General features: G+C 42.5%; 1 protein-coding gene across 6 annotated transcripts in view; it reads right to left on the reverse strand.

Moving 5' to 3' along the window:
• Positions 1-19,588, reverse strand: part of HORMAD1 (HORMA domain containing 1) — a 37,436-nt gene continuing 17,848 nt past the window's right edge. For 2 of the 6 annotated variants that reach the window (XM_072115114.1, XM_072115115.1), the window contains exons 10-15: positions 16,512-16,762; positions 14,252-14,318; positions 5,800-5,867; positions 3,673-3,762; positions 2,354-2,425; positions 1-199 (exon numbers count right to left, since the gene is read on the reverse strand). In XM_072115114.1, coding sequence (XP_071971215.1) covers positions 113-199; positions 2,354-2,425; positions 3,673-3,762; positions 5,800-5,867; positions 14,252-14,318; positions 16,512-16,762 — 635 coding nt within the window. In that variant the 3' untranslated portion in view covers positions 1-112. The remainder of the gene's footprint in view (positions 200-2,353; positions 2,426-3,672; positions 3,763-5,799; positions 5,868-14,251; positions 14,319-16,511; positions 16,763-19,588) is intronic. The other 4 variants (XM_072115116.1, XM_072115118.1, XM_072115117.1 and 1 more) reach the window with 4 other exon arrangements.

Below are 19,588 nucleotides of genomic sequence, written 5' to 3' on the forward strand. Positions count from 1 at the left end.
AAAATCTAACTTCGTTTTAATTTACTGAACAATTATATCAACCAACAAGTGAAAATAGTCATGAACCTTTATGAATGAACCGCTGGTGGGGAGAACTGGCTTGCATCCTGCCTTATATGCGATCTTTAGGCTCGCTGAACCTCTTTCTCTTCGGGGCAGTAGGTTCTTCTTGGCTGCAGGTAAGGTCCAGCGCCTGGTTCTGTAAGAGGAACATGGACATAGTTTGTAGTCGCTGTATTACATTCTCCACACCCCGGTAAATATTAGACCTCGGAGCCCATGGTGTGTGCGGTATCAGGGGAGATAAGCTGCGCTCATGTATGGATGAATGTAAACACACAATGTAAGGAATGTAAATCAATTCAGTAGAGTAAGATTACAGATAGAGACAGCAGGGAATTTCCATTATACTAATAACGGATGGAACACGTGACACCAGGTTTTACCCAACTAAACTACTACCCCCCCTCAGGAAGGGGATGAAATGTCCTTTCTAAATTCCCTCTTTTATGCAAAATTTCTCCCATTTACCTATATAAAAAATGTCCCCCAAAAACAGACAAATATGACTCTTCTCATGCCATTTTCACATCACATGAGTCCAGTTTAGTGGCTGCGGGGATCGTGTCACTTCAGATGCCCCTATCTTCTGTTCTATAGCAACTAAACTGCTGCTGGTGTCATATTAAAGATAATAATTTCATCTTTCAGATTCCATCAAGCTTGTGGTTGTGTGATGTGCACAATTGGATGTACAGGCAATTAAACAATAGACGAGAATTGGTTCTTTATCTTACATTTCCAACTTATGTCGTGAGCTGCCTGTTTCTCTGGATCTGTAGCTCATAAAGCCATAAGCCTGAAAGGTGAGATTTCACATAAAAGAGGGAATTCTAGAAAGAAAATCTACCATCAAGATCAAATCCGTCCTGATAAACCAGGGACATTACTCATAGATCCAGGCACCAGGACTGTGGTGTATCTTCTTTTATCTGTTATCCATAGCCTCCTGCCATCTAAAATCTACTTTTAAATTTATGCTGATGAGCCTGAAAGGCTACTGGGGCAGTTTTTAGAGCCCTTCTGTTCTGTAGATTCACAGGCTGTTACACTGTGTAGGACCACTCCCCCTCCCACTGTGTGTTGAAACTTCCTGTGCTGCAGTCAGATCACATCAGGCAGAAGTAGAAAGCAGGGTAACAGCCTGTGTAGCTACAGCATGGAGGGGCTCAGGTAACACCCACCAGGTAATTAACATAAGTGATTTTAGAAGATAGGAGGATAACAGAAATAAGAAGATTCCCACAGTCCCGGTGCCTGGATCTATGAGTAATGTCCCTGGTTTATCAGGATGGATTTTCATGGTAGATTTCCTTTACCTGAGAAACAATATCCATTGCAAGAGATTGTCCGCTAATGCCACCAGGATAGGTCATCAAGTCTGACTGTGGGGGGTCCCTTCATTGTGTTATTCTGCCTTACTGCACATGTGTATGATCTAAGGAAGGTTAGGCTGCCCAGGCCCAGACATTTATGTCCATTGTAGGACAAACCCTTTAAGTTGACTGTGAATATAATTTGCATGTGTAAGTGGGACATGTCCACGATGTCAGGGGACAAGGGGTCTTGGTATTTATAGGAATCTCATTGCCTTGATCTTACCACAAAGGATTATATTTATAAGATGCTGGTTACTATTTGTGTAACACACACGGCTGCTTTGTCTGGTGCATCTTGTTACTATACACAGGATATGCTATGAGGGTCTGAATGGTGGGTGTCACCTCTAAGAACAGGTGACATGAATGTTGTGGTCATGTAAGGCCAAGAATGGGAGAAGGAGATCTTCCCACCCACCTATAGCAGTGACCAGCCATGGCATCGGCCATATCACAGCTCTGTGAGTAGCGTCTCCCCCTCTCCTATGGACATGATGTTGAACTCCCCCCTCAGCGCCATTCTTATTTATATCATCATGGCGTCAGCTATGACATAACAGTGGGGAAAATAATATTGTGGAGGATAGAGGAGCCTCTTACAGAAGAAGTTACAGGGCTGTGACAGACAGAAATCTTGCTTTTTTTTCTAGGTGACCAAATACTTATTTTCCACCATAATTTTCAAATAAATTCCTTAAAAATCAGACATTGTGATGTTCTGGATTTGTTTTCTCTTTTTATCTCTCATAGTTGAAATTCTACCAGTGATGTAAATGTCAGGCCTCTCTCATCTCTGCAGAATTGGTGACTGACTAAATACTTCTCCCCTTTGTAACCAGGTCTCATCATATCCCCTGTTTTAGGTGCATTGTATACCATGTGCTCTCACTACTATCATTGGGACTTGTTTCTACCTCTTTGTCAGACTGCAGTCTTTTCTTGTCTCCCTTAGAAGTCGCTTTTTTGTCAGAGATTATTGTGGGCTCCTAAAAGAAATCAGATTGGGGTTTACAAAAAGAGACAGCACAAAGCTGGAAGCAGTCAAAACATGGGAGCAGTGGCTGCAGTTACAGCTTCCGGCCACTAGAGAGAACATGGATCCTGGATGTCTCATTGACTCATCTCCACCCCCTGGGCCTGAGATTTGTGCCATGAGTGTGGATACAGTGGTCCAGATTTATCAATAGTAAGGAAAACTGTTTGCCATGACTAAGGGTGTACACAGCACCCGAAACGCGTAGGCCAGTAGCCCCATGAGAAATACACTTGGTGATGCCATTTGGATACTCAGTTTTATTGTATATTCTTCTCATTTTGGAGAAAATAAAGGATTGAAGTTTTTAAAGATTTATCGGTGCCGGAATGAACTACTTTTCATGAGCACTTTTTTTAAATACACGCTAGAGAAAACTGGCGCAGACACTTTATACATACATGTGCAAGCCAGACAGGACATTGGTGCAGACACTTTATAAATACATGTGCAAGCCAGACAGAACACTGGTGCAGACAGAATAATAGATGTAGCCCATTGTTCTGATGAAGTGAAGTTCCCATTCACTTATGCTGCCACTGCCAGATACTATAACCAGTATGAAGAGGGGTGCAATGCTGCCACCTGGTGGAAACTATATGTAAGGACAACATCTTATCTTTGGGCACATAAAAATATCCAATCATCCATATAATTGCTATTTATACTCTGTATAAAATAGCAATGGTTGATTTTATTGTTCTATTGCTTTAACAAAATAAAGCATAAGCTATCTCTTAAATAATTATGACTACAAATACCCAATTGCTTTGTATGGTATTGCTGAGATGAGACGATGATCGCTAGATGGTGTCAGCATGCAGACTGCTGCTTCATACACTTTCTATGTGACTGCCATATACAGCGCCCCCCCTAGGTCTGGCAGTGCCATAGAGAATGAATGGAGGAGCAGGCGGTGCCATGCTAGGCCTTATGTGGATAATAGATAACATTTAATTGTGGGCCAAACCCCTTTCACTTCCAATCTTTTCCTCGATAGTTATAATTCAGAGATTGTATAATCTTAATAGGGCAATTTCTTTGTATCCATGGCTCTGCCGGCAGAATATTGCTCATACATTTTGCTTTATTGAGTTATCAATAGTCATGTCCTGGTAGAACAATTCACGTTCGCTCGCTCATTGATTGTGGCAGTAGGAAGGCGCTGAGCTTTTCTTCATTGTTACAGCTTATACTGACCGCACAAACCTTGTCTGGAAGGATCCGCCCGCTCCTGGTCTTCCTTCCATGCATTACAGGGCTGGAAATGCCATGTACTGACACACTGGTCTACAAAAGACCCAAAACAATAGTAAAGACTTGTAAAATCTACAATCAAAATCCATCTTGATGGACATTACTCCTAGATCCAGGCACTGTGACACTGGTAATCTTCTTATATTTGTTATCCATGGCCTCCTTCCTTCTAAAATCAACTGATGTGGGGTGCGATGATTGGGTACCCCATCACTTAGACCCCCACCAATCAGCAAATTAGGCCCTACCCTGTTGATAGGGCCTGAATGTGTTGTTTGAAAACCCCTTGGGATTAGAGATGAGTGCCAGGCCATATGTTTTTTTGCATCTCTCTCATTTGTCCCATGCCCAGACCCGATTTTTTATGTGTTAGATCACTCATTGAAGTATTTATCATGTTTATATCCCAATTGTTTAGACTTACCTTCCCGGCGTCCTGTTGACTCGCCTAGGCGCGTGCGCCGTGCCGTCTTCATGTGGGAGTGCACCTTCCAGGGAAGCGTCTCTGTGGCAACGCCGGTTCCGATCATGTGATCGGCCCGTGCGCGTCATGGTGACGTATTTCCGGTGCGCGACCTCATGAAGCCGGCGTGTCACGTGATGGGCGCGTCTCTAAACAGACACGCCTTTTTGAGCCTATTTAAGGTAAGCACAACATTTAGACAATACCTCCTGACGAAGCATCAGTGCGAAACGCGCGTCAGGGTGTTCCTGTTGGCCCCCCCCTTTGCCTGCCTCTGTGCCGTTTTTACAATGTCTTTAGGTAAGTGTGGCCTGTTTTTTGACTTGATGTATTAACACCGGATGGTACCTCCGGTTAAATGTTTTGTCATTACAATATATAGGTCCACTGCCTTCCAAAGTGTAGTCCTATTTTTGGACTTAATATATTTGCGATCTGTACTTTTTGGCGCACGATTTGAGGTATTGAAGGGTTAGGGGGCCTTAGGTTCTCTGTGTTAGTCCCACTTCTATCTGGGACATTTTCTTTGTTCCCCTTATATTCCCGACTTTCAGGAATCCCTTCTGAAAGTGGTTGACATATTACTGTATGTGGTATTTTTGAATAAAGCATATTTGTTTTCTATATTTGCTAGCTCTCCCAATTTTTTGGTTTTCTGTTAGAGATGAGTGGACCTGATATCTCGCCGTCCAATCATAGCCATGGCTAGCTGGATCCGGCAGCTGAACCCAAACTTGAACGTTTTGCTCACCTCTTTTTGGGATGAATTTTTTTTATACAAAATGAAGTTTTGGGGATAGAGGATGCATTTTTAAGCATCAGAGAAATCATTTGTGTGCACAGAAAATAAAATTGCACAAAATTTATTATGCTCAGCTGCCTATTACTCAGGTACGTGGACTGGTATTTTGTCACACAATGATATTTTGTGGTATAGTAGGAATATTATTACAGGCAGTCAATGGGTTACGTACAAGATAGGTTCTGGAGGTTTGTTCTTAAGTTGAATTTGTATGTAAGTCGAAACTGTATATTTTATAATTTTAGATCCAGACAAAAAATTTTTTGGCCCCAGTGACAATTGGAGTTTAAACATTTTTTGCTGTAATGGGACCAAGGATTATCACTAAAGCCTCATTACAGACACCTTACAGCTGATCATTGCAGTCTGGGACTATAGTAACATCCAGAGACTTCACCAGAGGTCAGAGGGGTCTGTCTGTAAGGGTGATGTCACACATGGCGTTTTTAGGCCGTTTTTGGGTCGTTTTTAGTTAGTGCGTATTAAGATCCAAAAAAACGCATCTATTTTTAAAAACGCATGCATTTTTTGAAAACGCATCTGTTTCTGTACGGTTTTCCGAATTTGCGCAATTAAAGACTGACAAAAACGCATGCGTTTTTTACAATCTGAAACTAAACACGGCCAAAAACGGTCTAAAAATGCCATGTGTGACATCACCCTAACTATGGCTTGTCTGTAAGTCGGGTGTCCTTAAGTAGGGGACCGCCTGTATATTCTTGTTCATACAATGTAATGCAGATGCAATATTTGGAGAAAGAGACAGTTTCCTCAGAGAAGATCAGCACAAGGATTTTTTATCTACCTGTGACTTGTGACTCGCTTCACTCTCTGACATCAAGCTTTCGTCTTCCTTACAAGTAATGTTGAGCTCTGAAAGAAAATCAAAACATCAGAAATGTAAATAATAATAATTCCTGTATTTATATAGCACACACAGATTACGCAGCGCTGCACTTAGTTTCAAAATCGGTCCCTGTCCCCAATGGGGCTCACAGTCTAATAAACCTACCAGTATGTTTTGAAGTGTGGGAGGAAACCGGAGGACCCGGAGGAAACCCACACAAACACGGAGAGAACATACAAACTCTTTGCAGATGTAAAGACAGATTGGATTCTGTTGCTCTGTTCTGTGGTTTTCATTCAGTGTATTTTTTGCGCTTCTACTATGACTTCGGTAAGATTGTGGGAAATCTGTATGTTTCACAGTAATTCTGAGATCATTGCTGAAGACTCAGTGCCGTTGCAACATAAATGTGACAAAAACCTGACAGATTGATATTCTTCTGATAGCATCTAGTATACTGTATAACAGAGGTTGCATTAAAGGGGTTTGCGTGTGTCTTTGCCTCCTTTTATAGCTTCAGCTTTTCCCTATTCTCACCATGCTGCCCTCTGCATATATACACAACGTCCTCTCTATCACTCCTCTAGGTCATCTCCCACTGTAACTCCGCTAGGTCATCTCCCTCTCATAGTCCCTCCTCAGGATAAGTCATAATCTCCTGCTGCAGCTCCTCCTACTCAGCAGAACTCAGATCTAAATAAAGAATCACTGAGAGTCTGCACACAGCACAACAGTCAGTATCAGTAATGCTGAATCACTTGATGAACACTCAGGGATTATTATTTAGGCAGTAAAGGCACATAGGCAACTTACATGAAAAAGTGGCCAACCCCTTTAACTCCTGTAAAAGTGTAAGAGCCATGACTAAGGACAGTATATTAGTTCATTTTTATGGATGCTGCTATAAAATTTTAATGAATCTTCAATAAAGCTACAGTATTTACAGTTCAGCTGGCCCATTGAATTTTCTTCTGGAGATTCATCAAAAGTGTCTCAGAGAAAACTGTTCTAGTTGCTCATGACAACCAATCAGAGCTCAGCTTCCCACAGCAGTTTACAAAAATGTAAGCTGAGGTCTGATTGGTTGACATGAGCACCTAGAACAGTTTTGCTCTCACTTTTGATAACCCTCCCACTGTTTTCGTGTGAGTCTAAGGTATATTATCTATTAGACAGTTGGTAAATCTATACTAGATTTAGGGCCAATTTACACCTCAGGCTGCGTTCACACATGGGGGGTCATTTACTAAAGGCCCGATTCGCGTTTTCCCGACGTGTTACGCGAATATTTCCGATTTGCGCCGATCGTACCTGAATTGCCCCGGGATTGTGGCGCACGCGATCGGAATTTGGCGCATCGGCGCCGGCATGCACGCGACGGAAATCGGGGGGCGTGGCCGAACGAAAACCCGACGTATTCGGAAAAACCGCCGCATTTAAAAACCGAAAAAGTGTCGCTTGGGGACCGCTTACCTTCACTTGGTCCGAGGTGGTGAATTCCGGCGCGATGAGATGACTTTCAGCGCAGCAGCGCCACCTGGTGGACGGCGGAAGAACTACATTCATAAATCCCGGCCGGACCCGAATGCAGAGCAGAGAACGCGCCGCTGGATCGCGACTGGACCGGGTAAGTAAATGTGCCCCATGGTGTTTAGATTGCATTTTGAAATTTAATAAAACACCTGAGGAGATTTGCTTTATTACATTATGTTAACATTTGTGTTTACAACATTAGAAGTTAACCAGTTAACAATGCTTTAACAAAATGCAAATGTTAATACATTGTAATTAGGGAAATCTCTTCTCTTCATCTGTTGTACAGGCAGTCCCCGGGTTATATACAGGATAGGGTCCGGAGGTTTGTTCTTAAGTTGAATTTGTATGTAAGTCGAAACTGTATATTTTATAATTGTAGATATGAAAAAACACGATCCAGCTTCTATATGCAGTATCATAAAATCTTCAAGGTTTATTTTGTACAGCTTTAAAAATAGGGAAATATCCCACATAGGAAACATGAATAGAAAAACAAAAACGGTCTGCAGGCAAAGCCTACGCGTTTCAATAAAACATCTTAATCATGGCTTAGCGTTTACCTTCGCTACCCTGACTTATATTCCCCTAATGAGCTGGTGTCATGTGATTACCAGTTCCGTTCCGAGACGGGGGAATGAATAAATGGAAATGAAGGCAAGTTTATTTATCCAGGTATATTTACATTTTATACTTATGCCTGTCTATCCACTATTCTTAGACACAGAATAAGAAAATGTGATGGTATTACATTTGAAATGGTTAATAAAAATAGATCACGTCTTGGCGACTGTTCATACCTGTGGGGGTGCGGGTTTGTAGGAGGAAGATCCAGAAGGTCTCCCGCTTAAGGAGACATCTTCTGTGGTCACCTCCCCTTTTAGGTTTACTGACTTTTTCAATAGCTACTACTTTACAGGTCTCGCAATTCCCTGCATGTGTGTCGCAGACACATTGGGGGTCATTTACTAAGGGCCCGAATCGCGTTTTCCCGACGTGTTACCCGAATATTTCCGATTTGCGCCGATTGTACCTGAATTGCCCCGGGATTGTGTCGCACGCGATCGGATTGTGGCGCATCGGCGCCGGCATGCGCGCGACGGAAATCGGGGGGCGTGGCCGAACGAAAACCCGACGTATTCGGAAAAACCGCCGCATTTAAAAACCGAAAAAGTGTCGCTTGGGGACCACTTACCTTCACCTGGTCCGAGGTGGTGCATTCCGGCGCGTGGAGATGATTTTCAGCGCAGCAGCGCCACCTGGTGGACGGCGGAGGAACTACCTTCTTAAATCCCGGCCGGACCCGAATTCAGAGCAGAGAACGCGCCGCTGGATCGCGAATGGGCCGGGTAAGTAAATTTGCCCCATTGACTGCGGTGTTACTAGAAGCGTCAGATATGTGCCTGCGTATTCTGGTTTTTAAGGTGTTCGTGGTACACCCTACGTACTGTAGGTTACAGGAGGTGCAGGTGATAAGATAAATAACATAGGAAGTGTTACAGTTTATATAACGTTTAATTTGATATTCTTCCCCCGTTACTACTGACGTAAATGTTTTGGTGGGTGTTAAGTGTGAGCATGTTATACACGTATTACGACCACATTTATAGCAACCCTTCACTGATAACCAGTGTTGGTTTTCATCTTTTTGTCGTGTGCTTGAGAACATGCTCGGAGAAAGTTGCATTGCCAAGGTAGGAGCTTTTTTAGCTGTAAATCGTACTCCTGAGCTTAAAAGAGGGTACAGTGTGTCATCCGTCTGTAATATTGGGACGTGTTTTTTAATAATAGAAATAATATTTTGGTATTGGAGACTGAACGTGGTGGAGAAGGTTAGTGGATTTTGTTTGCTCGGCTGTCTTTTTTTCTCTTTTTCTATTTTTAATAAATTAGATCTAGGGATGTTTTTTACTCTATTATCAGCACGTCTTAACATCCACTGGGGATATTGTCTTTTTGATAGTTTGTCAAATAATTTATTTTTCTCTTGTTCAAAGACAGTATTTTTAGTACAGTTCCTTTTAAGTCTAATTAGTTCCCCTACGGGGATATTTTTAATGACGTGTTTTGGATGGCATGAGTCTGCCTGAAGTGTGGAATTGGATGCCGTTGGTTTAAAATAAGGGGAAATGGTTATTGTACTACCACTATTTAGAGTAATATCTAAAAAATTCATATACAGGCGGTCCCCTACTTAAGGACACCCGACTTACAGACAACCCATAGTTACAGACAGACCCCTCTGCCCACTGTGACCTCTGGTGAAGCTCTCTGGATGCTTTAAAATAGTCCCAGACTGCAATAATCAGCTTAAAATTGTCTGCAATGAAGCTTTATTGATAATTCTTGGTCCTATTACAGCAAAAAAATTTGAAACTCCAATTGTCACTGGGGCAAAAAAAAAAAATTGTCGGGAACTACAATGATAAAATATACAGTTTCGACTTACATACATATTCAACTTAAGAACAAACCTACAGTCCCTATCTTGTATGTAACCCGGGGACTGCCTGTAGTTGGAATTCAGTACAAAGGTGAATTTTAAATTCATGTCATTCCTATTTATATAATCAACAAAATCCATGGCCTCTTGAGTAGTGCCCCCCCCCATATCAGGAGCAGGTCGTCGATATATAACGACCATACCACCTGATATGGGGGGAAAAAATATTAGATTCTGAAAAAAGGAAAAGTTCCTCCCATCTTCCCATATAGATGTTTGCTAGGGAAGGCGAGCATTTGCCGCCCATTGAGGCTCCACATTTTTGTAAAAAAAATTTGTCGTCGAAAGAAAAATAGTTATATTTCAGTAAAAATTCCACTGCCATAACCAGGAATTGTTTGATCTCTAGAGTATAAGTACTATATTTATCCAGAAAGTATGAAAGGACATTTAAGGCTATTGTGTGGTTTAAAGAGGGGTATAATGCTACCACATCGCAGGAGAGCCATACATAATTATCATGCCAAGTTTGATTGTCCAAAAGGGACACAACATGTTTAGTGTCTTTAATAAGACTGGGCAAAGTTGCCACTAAGGGCTGTAAGTAGCTGTCCACCCATTCTCCCAATCTCTCACTCAGAGACCCGATACCTGTGACAATGGGTCGCATTGGGGGTGGAAAAGGGTTTTTATGTGTCTTGGGCAATGAGTGAAAGATTGGGAGAACGGGCGAGGGGACCACAATGTAGTCAGCAATTCGCTGTGAGATAGCCCCCATTTGGACCCCTTGTTCAACAAGTTTTTTTAAAACATTGTTGAACACTGTTGTGGGGTTCTCTGACAGTTGTGAGTAAGTTGACACATCTTGTAATATTTCAAAATTCAACTTTTTGTACAGTCCCGTGTTTAACAGAACAACCCCGCCCCCGTTATCTGGAGTCCGTATAGTTAGGTCTGAATTGTCCTTGAGTTCTTGTAACACTTCTTGTAAGCCTTTCGGTAAGTTTGATTTATATCTTTTTTATAGCCATGATGCTTTCCTCCATTTTTGCAATGTTTGCATGTAGCTTATTGTCGAGTTCTTTAAATTCCTCGTGTAAAGGACAAGTTGGAATAACTTCCTGTGAGATTTTAATTTCACTTCGAATCTTGTTTAATTCCGCCTCCTCGTGTTCCACAATTAGCTCCATTAGTTTTAGTGAGCATTTTGTAAGAATTTTATTCCAATTTACCAGAAATTCCGGGTTATACACTGTAGTGGGAATTTTTTGTATACGTAGCCCTCTGGGCACCATATTTTTGTCTATATCCGATTTTAATGTAGTCGAGTCCCACCAGATCTTAAGCTCTTTTAACCCCTTAAGGACGGAGGGTTTTTCGCCTCATTTCTCGCTCTCCAACTTCAAAAATCCATAACTTTTTCATTTTTCCGTGTACAGACCTGTGTGAGGGCTTATTTTGTGCGTAACAAATTTTACTTTCCCGTAATGTTATTTATTTTAACATGCCATGTACTGCGAAGCTGAAAAAAAAATCCAAATGTGGAAAAATTGAAAAAAAAACGCACGTGCGTCACGTTCTTGTGGGCTCAGTTTTTACGACTTTCACTCTTCGCTTCAAATAACACGCCTACTTTATTCTTTGGTTCGGTGCGATCGCGGTGATACCAAATTTACATAGGTTTTATTGTGTTTTAATACATTTTCAAAAATTAAACGAATGTGTACAAAAAAGAAAAAAAATTTTTTGCCATCTTCTGACGCTAATAACTTTTTCATACTTTGGCGCACGGAGATGTGTGAGGGGTCATTTTTTGCGAAATGAGGCGACGTTTTCATTGCTACCGTTTTGAGGTCTGTGCGACATTTTGATCATTTTTTATTTCATTTTTTATGTTATGTAAAAAGGTGTAAAAGTCGCATTTCAGACATTTGGGCGCCATTTCCCGCCTCGGAGGTCACCGCCGGCCGTAACAGTTTTTATATTTTGATAGATCGGGCATTTTGGGACGCGGCGATACCTAATATGTCTGTGATTTTTACTGTTTGTTATGTTTTATATCCGTTCTAGGGAAAGGGGGGTGATTTGAACTTTTAATATTTTATTAATTTTTTTTATTTTTTAAACTTTTTTTTTCTTTTTTTTTTCATCTAACCCTAGATGGTCAGATCGCTGCTACCATATACTGCAATACTTCTGTATTGCAATATATGGCATTTTTGCAGCACATTCATTACAATGAGCCACTGGCTCATTGTAACGAATATGCAGCTGCCAGATAGCCTCGTGTCAAAAGAAGACACGGGGCTACCATGGCAACCGATCGCCACCCCCCGATGACGTTCGGGGGCGTGGCGATCAAAAAAAAGATGGCGACGCCCGCGCGCTGCCGTCTTTTAAACGCCGCCGGCGACTTTGCCGGCGGCGTTTAGGGGGTTAATAGCCGCGATCGGTGCAAGCACCGACCGCGGTTATTAGCGGTGGGGGTTTTGTGCAAAATGCAAAAACCCCCACCTCTGTATGAAGAGGACTCAGCCCGTGAGCCCTCTTCATACATCCCTTATACCTCTGCGCCGTAGAGCTACGGCGCAGAGCGTTAAGGGGTTAAAAGAAGTGTTTCTATTTTAACCATTCCAATTTTCAAATTCATAGACTCCTCCCGTTCGCTATTGTCTCCTGAAATTGTAAAGATGGATGCAGCTTTATTTAATCTTTCTGTGCAATCATTCAAATCTAGTAAGCGGGAGACCTTCTGGATCTTCCTCCTACAAACCCGCACCCCCACAGGTATGAACAGTCGCCAAGACGTGATCTATTTTTATTAACCATTTCAAATGTAATACCATCACATTTTCTTATTCTGTGTCTAAGAATAGTGGATAGACAGGCATAAGTATAAAATGTAAATATACCTGGATAAATAAACTTGCCTTCATTTCCATTTATTCATTCCCCCGTCTCGGAACGGAACTGGTAATCACATGACACCAGCTCATTAGGGGAATATAAGTCAGGGTAGCGAAGGTAAACGCTAAGCCATGATTAAGATGTTTTATTGAAACGCGTAGGCTTTGCCTGCAGACCGTTTTTGTTTTTCTATTCATGTTTCCTATGTGGGATATTTCCCTATTTTTAAAGCTGTACAAAATAAACCTTGAAGATTTTATGATACTGCATATAGAAGCTGGATCGTGTTTTTTCATATCTCCATATGGTGCCTTAGAGCGAAGGCTGAAATCCGTGCTGCTGCAGTTGTCTAAATTCCAACTACGGTGTCCAGGTGAGCTGACTTTTCCTCATCGATTGTTGTATTTTATAGATAGAAAAAAATTTTTGGCCCCAGTGACAATTGGAGTTTACACATTTTTTGCTGTAATGGGACCAAGGATTATCTATAAAGCTTCATTACAGACACCTTACAGGTGGTCATTGCAGCCTGGGACCAGAGTAACATCCAGAGACTTCACCAGAGGTCACAGCAGGCAGAGGGGTCCGTCTGTAACTATGGGTTGTCTGTAAGTCGCGTGTCCTTAAGTAGGGGACCGCCTGTATTGCGTTTCAAAATGCTTTGTAAACACCATGTGTGAACGCAGTTGCGTATTTAAAGGGGTTTTCCCATGAACAAAAATTAGGCCCTATCCACGGGATAGGGCCTAGCTGGCTGATCAATTGGGGTCTCAACACTGAGATCCCACAGATAACGAAAAAGGAACTTTTGTTCATGGGAAAACACCTTTAAATGCAATAGAAGGGCTCCATCCTGATCACAAACTGAGCCGTTTCCTGCACGTTTACTAAAGGCTCAGGAAACGCAATGTTAACTCAACGTCTGTTAATGGGTGAAGCATTCAATCCCTTTTAAAAAAAGTGATCAAAACGCTACGTGTGAACACGGCCCGAGTTTTTTAATCAGTTTTTACATCAGGTTTTGTGACACCAAAACAGGAGTGGAGCCTACCCAGAGATAAGGTCAAATGGAAAGATTTGCCCTTGTTCTATGTGTTGGTTCACAATAACTGAAGCAAAAAAATTATGAAATAACCGAGATGTGAACTGATCCTAAGGGTGATGTCACACGTGGCGTTTTTAGACCGTTTTTAGTAAGTGCGTTTTCAGATCGTAAAAAACGCACCAGTTTTTAAAAACGCATGTGTTTTTGTCCGGTTTTCTAAATTTGCGTAATTAAAAACGGACAAAAAAGCTTGTGGTTTAAAAAAAATGTCCTAACAACGCCATGTGTGACAACACCCTTAGGACGAATTACCACTCATACAAAGAACAGCACTGGCACATTAGCCATTGCTATAATTTATAGTACGATATCACTATCCAGCTGAGGAATAGGAAGCGTCATGTAATCCTCTCATACAGCTGGAATCGTGTGTATAACAGAGCGGCCGCTATAATGACATTCATCTATTCTGCGTTTCTCACCGTCGACCTTCAGATCGGAGATGTCGTTTTTCTCAAAATCCAGTGATTGTTCGTGAAGTGTCTCGTCCTTCATGGAGGTAAAGAGAAAATAAAGCAGTTTATTCTTCCTGCTACAGATTTCATTTCTGGCTATTGATTTGGCTTTTTGTTTAGTAGGACAGAATGAGCTCCAGAAATCTAATTTCAGGCCTGCGCCAGGAAGATTATAACTAGGTTTTCAGTATTTAAGTCTCAGAGATGCAGCTTTCAATAAACGTGGAGCTCAATTAAAATACAATTGCTGAATGCGGCCGATTAATAAACCTGAAATTACACACGGTCCTGATTACATTCAGAGAAACACTACTAATCACATGCAGATAATATGGACGTGTGAAGCAGCCCGGGTATTCCTCATCAGGAGACTTACCTCTCCCACACTGGGACTTTGTAGACCTCATGTCACCAAGTGCTTACTGCTAAGTGGGTGAAGGAATTTTGTCATTTGGTCTCTGTACTTTTATTGTGTACATGTGTCATTTTCTCGCTGCATCCAAAACTGAAGTCTATAATTCTCAGAAATGAGACATCCCATAGTGGTTTGTGAGGTGCACAATTCCTTATTTGGCTTCGGTTTAGCAGCAGAACTGAAACTTTACTTCTTTTAATATTAAACCTTTGCAGCAATTAGTGATGTGGTCTCTTTATTTCGTGTATGTAAATGAAAACTGCATTAAAAATCATGGCATCTCTTTTCTCTGATTTGCTCATCTCACAACTACGGCCCCTTCCACACTTGCGTTGCAGATCACGTCAGAGTTTGGTCAGGGTGCGATCAGGGTTTGGTCAGTGAAAAACGCACATTTTGCATCAGAGTGCAATCAGTTTTCAGTCAGAGTTTGTTCAGTGTCTCAGTTTTTCATGCGCATTTTCAATGCAATTTCAATGCGTTTTTCATGCGCAGATAATGCGCGTGAAAAGGACTCAGGACTGAGCTCTATCTTTTCTATGGCAATTGATGCGTGAAAAACGCATTGCACTTGCAAGTGTCTCAGAGTGCGATGCGTTTTTGATGCCTCTCCATAGACTTGTATGGTGCGTTTTTCACGCACGTGACTTGCAAAAGTAGAGCATGCCGAGATTTAAACGCACGTTAAAAAAAAACGTGCATGTGTGCATGAAAAAAAATGCAAGTCTGAAAAAAGCCAGACTGCAATGCAAGTTCTGCACGTCAAAAGCACGCGCAGAACACGCGCATGAAAAACGCAAGTGTGGAAGGGGCCTAAAACTAAGACGTATACGGAGAGACTTGATCTCTGTGTCCTCCATCAGCCATGTCCCTCCTCTCCACTATTATATCCCCGCCAGTGGGTCTTTACTAATTTGTTTAGTGCCTCTATAAGTGCCAACATCCCCTCTGTTGATGTGGTCAGCTAATGCATCTGCCCAGCGTTGCTGCAGAGCCATGTGCTGCCACCTACTGTCCTCAAAGGGGATAGATGTGTACAGTCATGGCCGTAAGTTTTTCTCTTCTGTTAACCATGGTTATCTCTAAAGAAACGTGAGCAGTCATCATTGCCCTGCACAAAACTGGCCTAACAGGGATCAAGGATGAGAGATGTAAAGAGCGGATGGCTGTGGTCTGCTGCATCAATGGGATGTAAGATGGTAGCTGTCCGGTGATTTTGCCATGTGACTGCCTCTTCAGCTTTCCCTTGCTGCATCACGTCTGCAGCAGGGTCTTTCTCTCACCTACTGTTCAGCACATGTGCATAATGGGAGGTAGCACAGGAAAACGAAGCCACAGATTAGTGCATGAATATGTGCCGTGCTGGGTGCATTACCTTACTACACAGCTGCTGCACAGATGTGGACTAGATAACACATAGATAAAGCCAGCTAATATCCTATGTATCCCCACTGTCCATTAGCTCCTGCTTATAGGAAGCAATAAACCTTCAACTTGAGAGCTGCTGTAAAGAATAGGCACAATCATGCTTTATTATATCACATTACACCCATTACGTGGTCTAGCTATAGGATAGGCCATCACATCAGATAAGATGCACCAGTCTGGAGTTTTGGATCCTGACAGAACTGATATTAATAAGTTGCCAATATTACTAAATCGGTAAACACCAGTTGCTGACATCTTTAATCATTTCCTTAAATTGTGATTAACTTGTGAAATCTCTTTTTCTTACCAGATGGAACTATATGTGCATTGGACAAATTGTGAGAACAGTATTATCTTGAGTTTTTTTGCTTCCCCCTCACTTACCATGCTGCCCGTGTCCTGAGCCTCATCCACATCCATCTTGATGGCCTGTACGGGGGCTTTGCTCTCCACATCCTTCAGTATGTCCTTTTCCATGTGTTCCATCCTGTCTTTTTCCGTAGTTACTCGCACTTTTATGGTGTGAAATGGCGTAGCCACCTCGCCCACATTGAGATACATGGGATCCCCCTCGAACATCATTCCTTCACAGGTCCCTTCTTTGAAGCCGGGAGGCTGATAGTCTATTGGTGTGACTGGAAATACATAGATACAGAATACATCACATGACCAGGGATATAACTAGCCGTGCACCTGTGTGACATCACATGACCAGGGATATAACTAGCCGTGCACCTGTGTGACATCACATGACCAGGGATATAACTAGTCGTGCACCTGTGTGACATCACATGACCAGGGATATAACTAGCCGTGCACCTGTGTGACATCACATGACCAGGGATATAACTAGCAGTGCACCTGTGTGACATCACATGACCAGGGATATAACTAGCCGTGTGCGAGTGTAACATCACATGACCAGGGATATAACTAGCCGTGCACCTGTGTGACATCACATGACCAGGGATATAACTAGCCGTGCACCTGTGTGACATCACATGACCAGGGATATAACTAGTCGTGCACCTGTGTGACATCACATGACCAGGGATATAACTAGCCGTGCACCTGTGTGACATCACATGACCAGGGATATAACTAGCCGTGTGCGAGTGTAACATCACATGACCAGGGATATATCAAGCCGTGCACCTGTGTGACATCACATGACCAGGGATATAACTAGCCGTGCACCTGTGTGACATCACATGACCAGGGATATAACTAGCCGTGTGCGAGTGTAACATCACATGACCAGGGATATAACTAGCCGTGCACCTGTGTGACATCACATGACCAGGGATATAACGAGCTGTGCACCTGTGTGACATCACATGACCAGGGATATAACTAGCCGTGCACCTGTGTGACATCACATGACCAGGGATATAACGAGCCGTGCACCTGTGTGACATCACATGACCAGGGATATAACTAGCCGTGCACCTGTGTGACATTACATGACCAGGAATATAACTAGCCGTGCACCTGTGTGACATCACATGACCAGGGATATAACTAGCCGTGCACCTGTGTGACATCACATGACCAGGGATATAACTAGTCGTGCACCTGTGTGACATCACATGACCAGGGATATAACTAGCCGTGCACCTGTGTGACATCACATGACCAGGGATATAACTAGCCGTGTGCGAGTGTAACATCACATGACCAGGGATATATCAAGCCGTGCACCTGTGTGACATCACATGACCAGGGATATAACTAGCCGTGCACCTGTGTGACATCACATGACCAGGGATATAACTAGCCGTGTGCGAGTGTAACATCACATGACCAGGGATATAACTAGCCGTGCACCTGTGTGACATCACATGACCAGGGATATAACGAGCTGTGCACCTGTGTGACATCACATGACCAGGGATATAACTAGCCGTGCACCTGTGTGACATCACATGACCAGGGATATAACTAGCAGTGCACCTGTGTAACATCACATGACCAGGGATATAACTAGCAGTGCACCTGTGTAACATCACATGACCAGGGATATAACTAGCCGTGCACCTGTGTAACATCACATGATCAGGGATATAACTAGCAGTGCACCTGTGTAACATCACATGACCAGGGATATAACTAGCCGTGCACCTGTGTGACATTACATGACCAGGGATATAACTAGCCGTGCACCTGTGTGACATTACATGACCAGGGATATAACTAGCCGTGCACCTGTGTGACATTACATGACCAGGGATATAACGAGCCGTGCACCTGTGTGACATCACATGACCAGGGATATAACTAGCCGTGCACCTGTGTGACATCACATGACCAGGGATATAACTAGCCGTGCAGCTGTGTGATATCACATGACCAGGGATATAACTAGCAGTGCACCTGTGTGACATCACATGACCAGGGATATAACTAGCCGTGCACCTGTGTGACATTACATGACCAGGGATGTAACGAGCCGTGCACCTGTGTGACATTACATGGCCAGGGATATAATGAGCCGTGCCCCTGTATGACATCACATGGCTAGGGATATAACGAGCCGTGCACCTGTGTGACATTACATGGCCAGGGATATAACGAGCCGTGCACCTGTGTGACATCACATGACCAGGGATATAACAAGCTGTTCACCTGTGTGACCAGTTTTTTATCAACAAGAAGTAAACATTGAAGTTTCCTGTAGAATTACAGCTAGCAGAGAGTTAGAAAACCATGAGGAATTGATAAAGAAGGTATTTGGGAAAACTGTATTAAAGGGGTATTCCGGGAAGATGAACGTCTGACACAAAAACCCTTGATGATATAACTAAATGAATACAACAATACTCAATGTCATTAGTCACAAAACGAAGCTTAAATAATTTGATTTTATGATTTACAAAGTTTATGGCTTCTCTAAAGTAGGTGGAGTTATCACTAAGATGGCCGCCACTGGAAACTACAAGTTCCATGATCCTTTAGTTCTCAGTAACTCCTCCTACCACTTATGCTCTGCTAACAGTGATGATATAACAGACTTTCATTACCATAGTAATGATGTGTAACTGCCATCACCACAACACTGGTCATACTGTATGCACTGCAACCAAACGACTACAGCCAAACGTAGTGGTGATCACATGACCCTGTCCAGGCAGCTGCAGGACATGTGATGTGGACATGTGACCAGCGGCCATCTTCTGTCTTGCAACGGACCGCGCGGAGGAAATTAACGGACTGATTAAAGGGCCAGTAGCATTTTAATTCGCCATTACAGTCTATGTCACCAACATTTTCTACTAAGAGAAGCAAAATTTTAAATAACAACTAATTACACATTAGCTTATATTTTGAGTGCCCATTTGTATATGAATTATGCTGATTCCTGGAATACCCCTTTAACTGTTCATTACACAAACAATATTGATTACTTGCTGAAAATGGACAACCCCTTTAAGCTACCTTGGTTAGTGACTGGTTGGTGGCAT

This window comes from Engystomops pustulosus, chromosome 7 (genome assembly GCF_040894005.1).
Source record: "Engystomops pustulosus chromosome 7, aEngPut4.maternal, whole genome shotgun sequence".
NCBI lineage: Eukaryota > Metazoa > Chordata > Amphibia > Anura > Leptodactylidae > Engystomops > Engystomops pustulosus.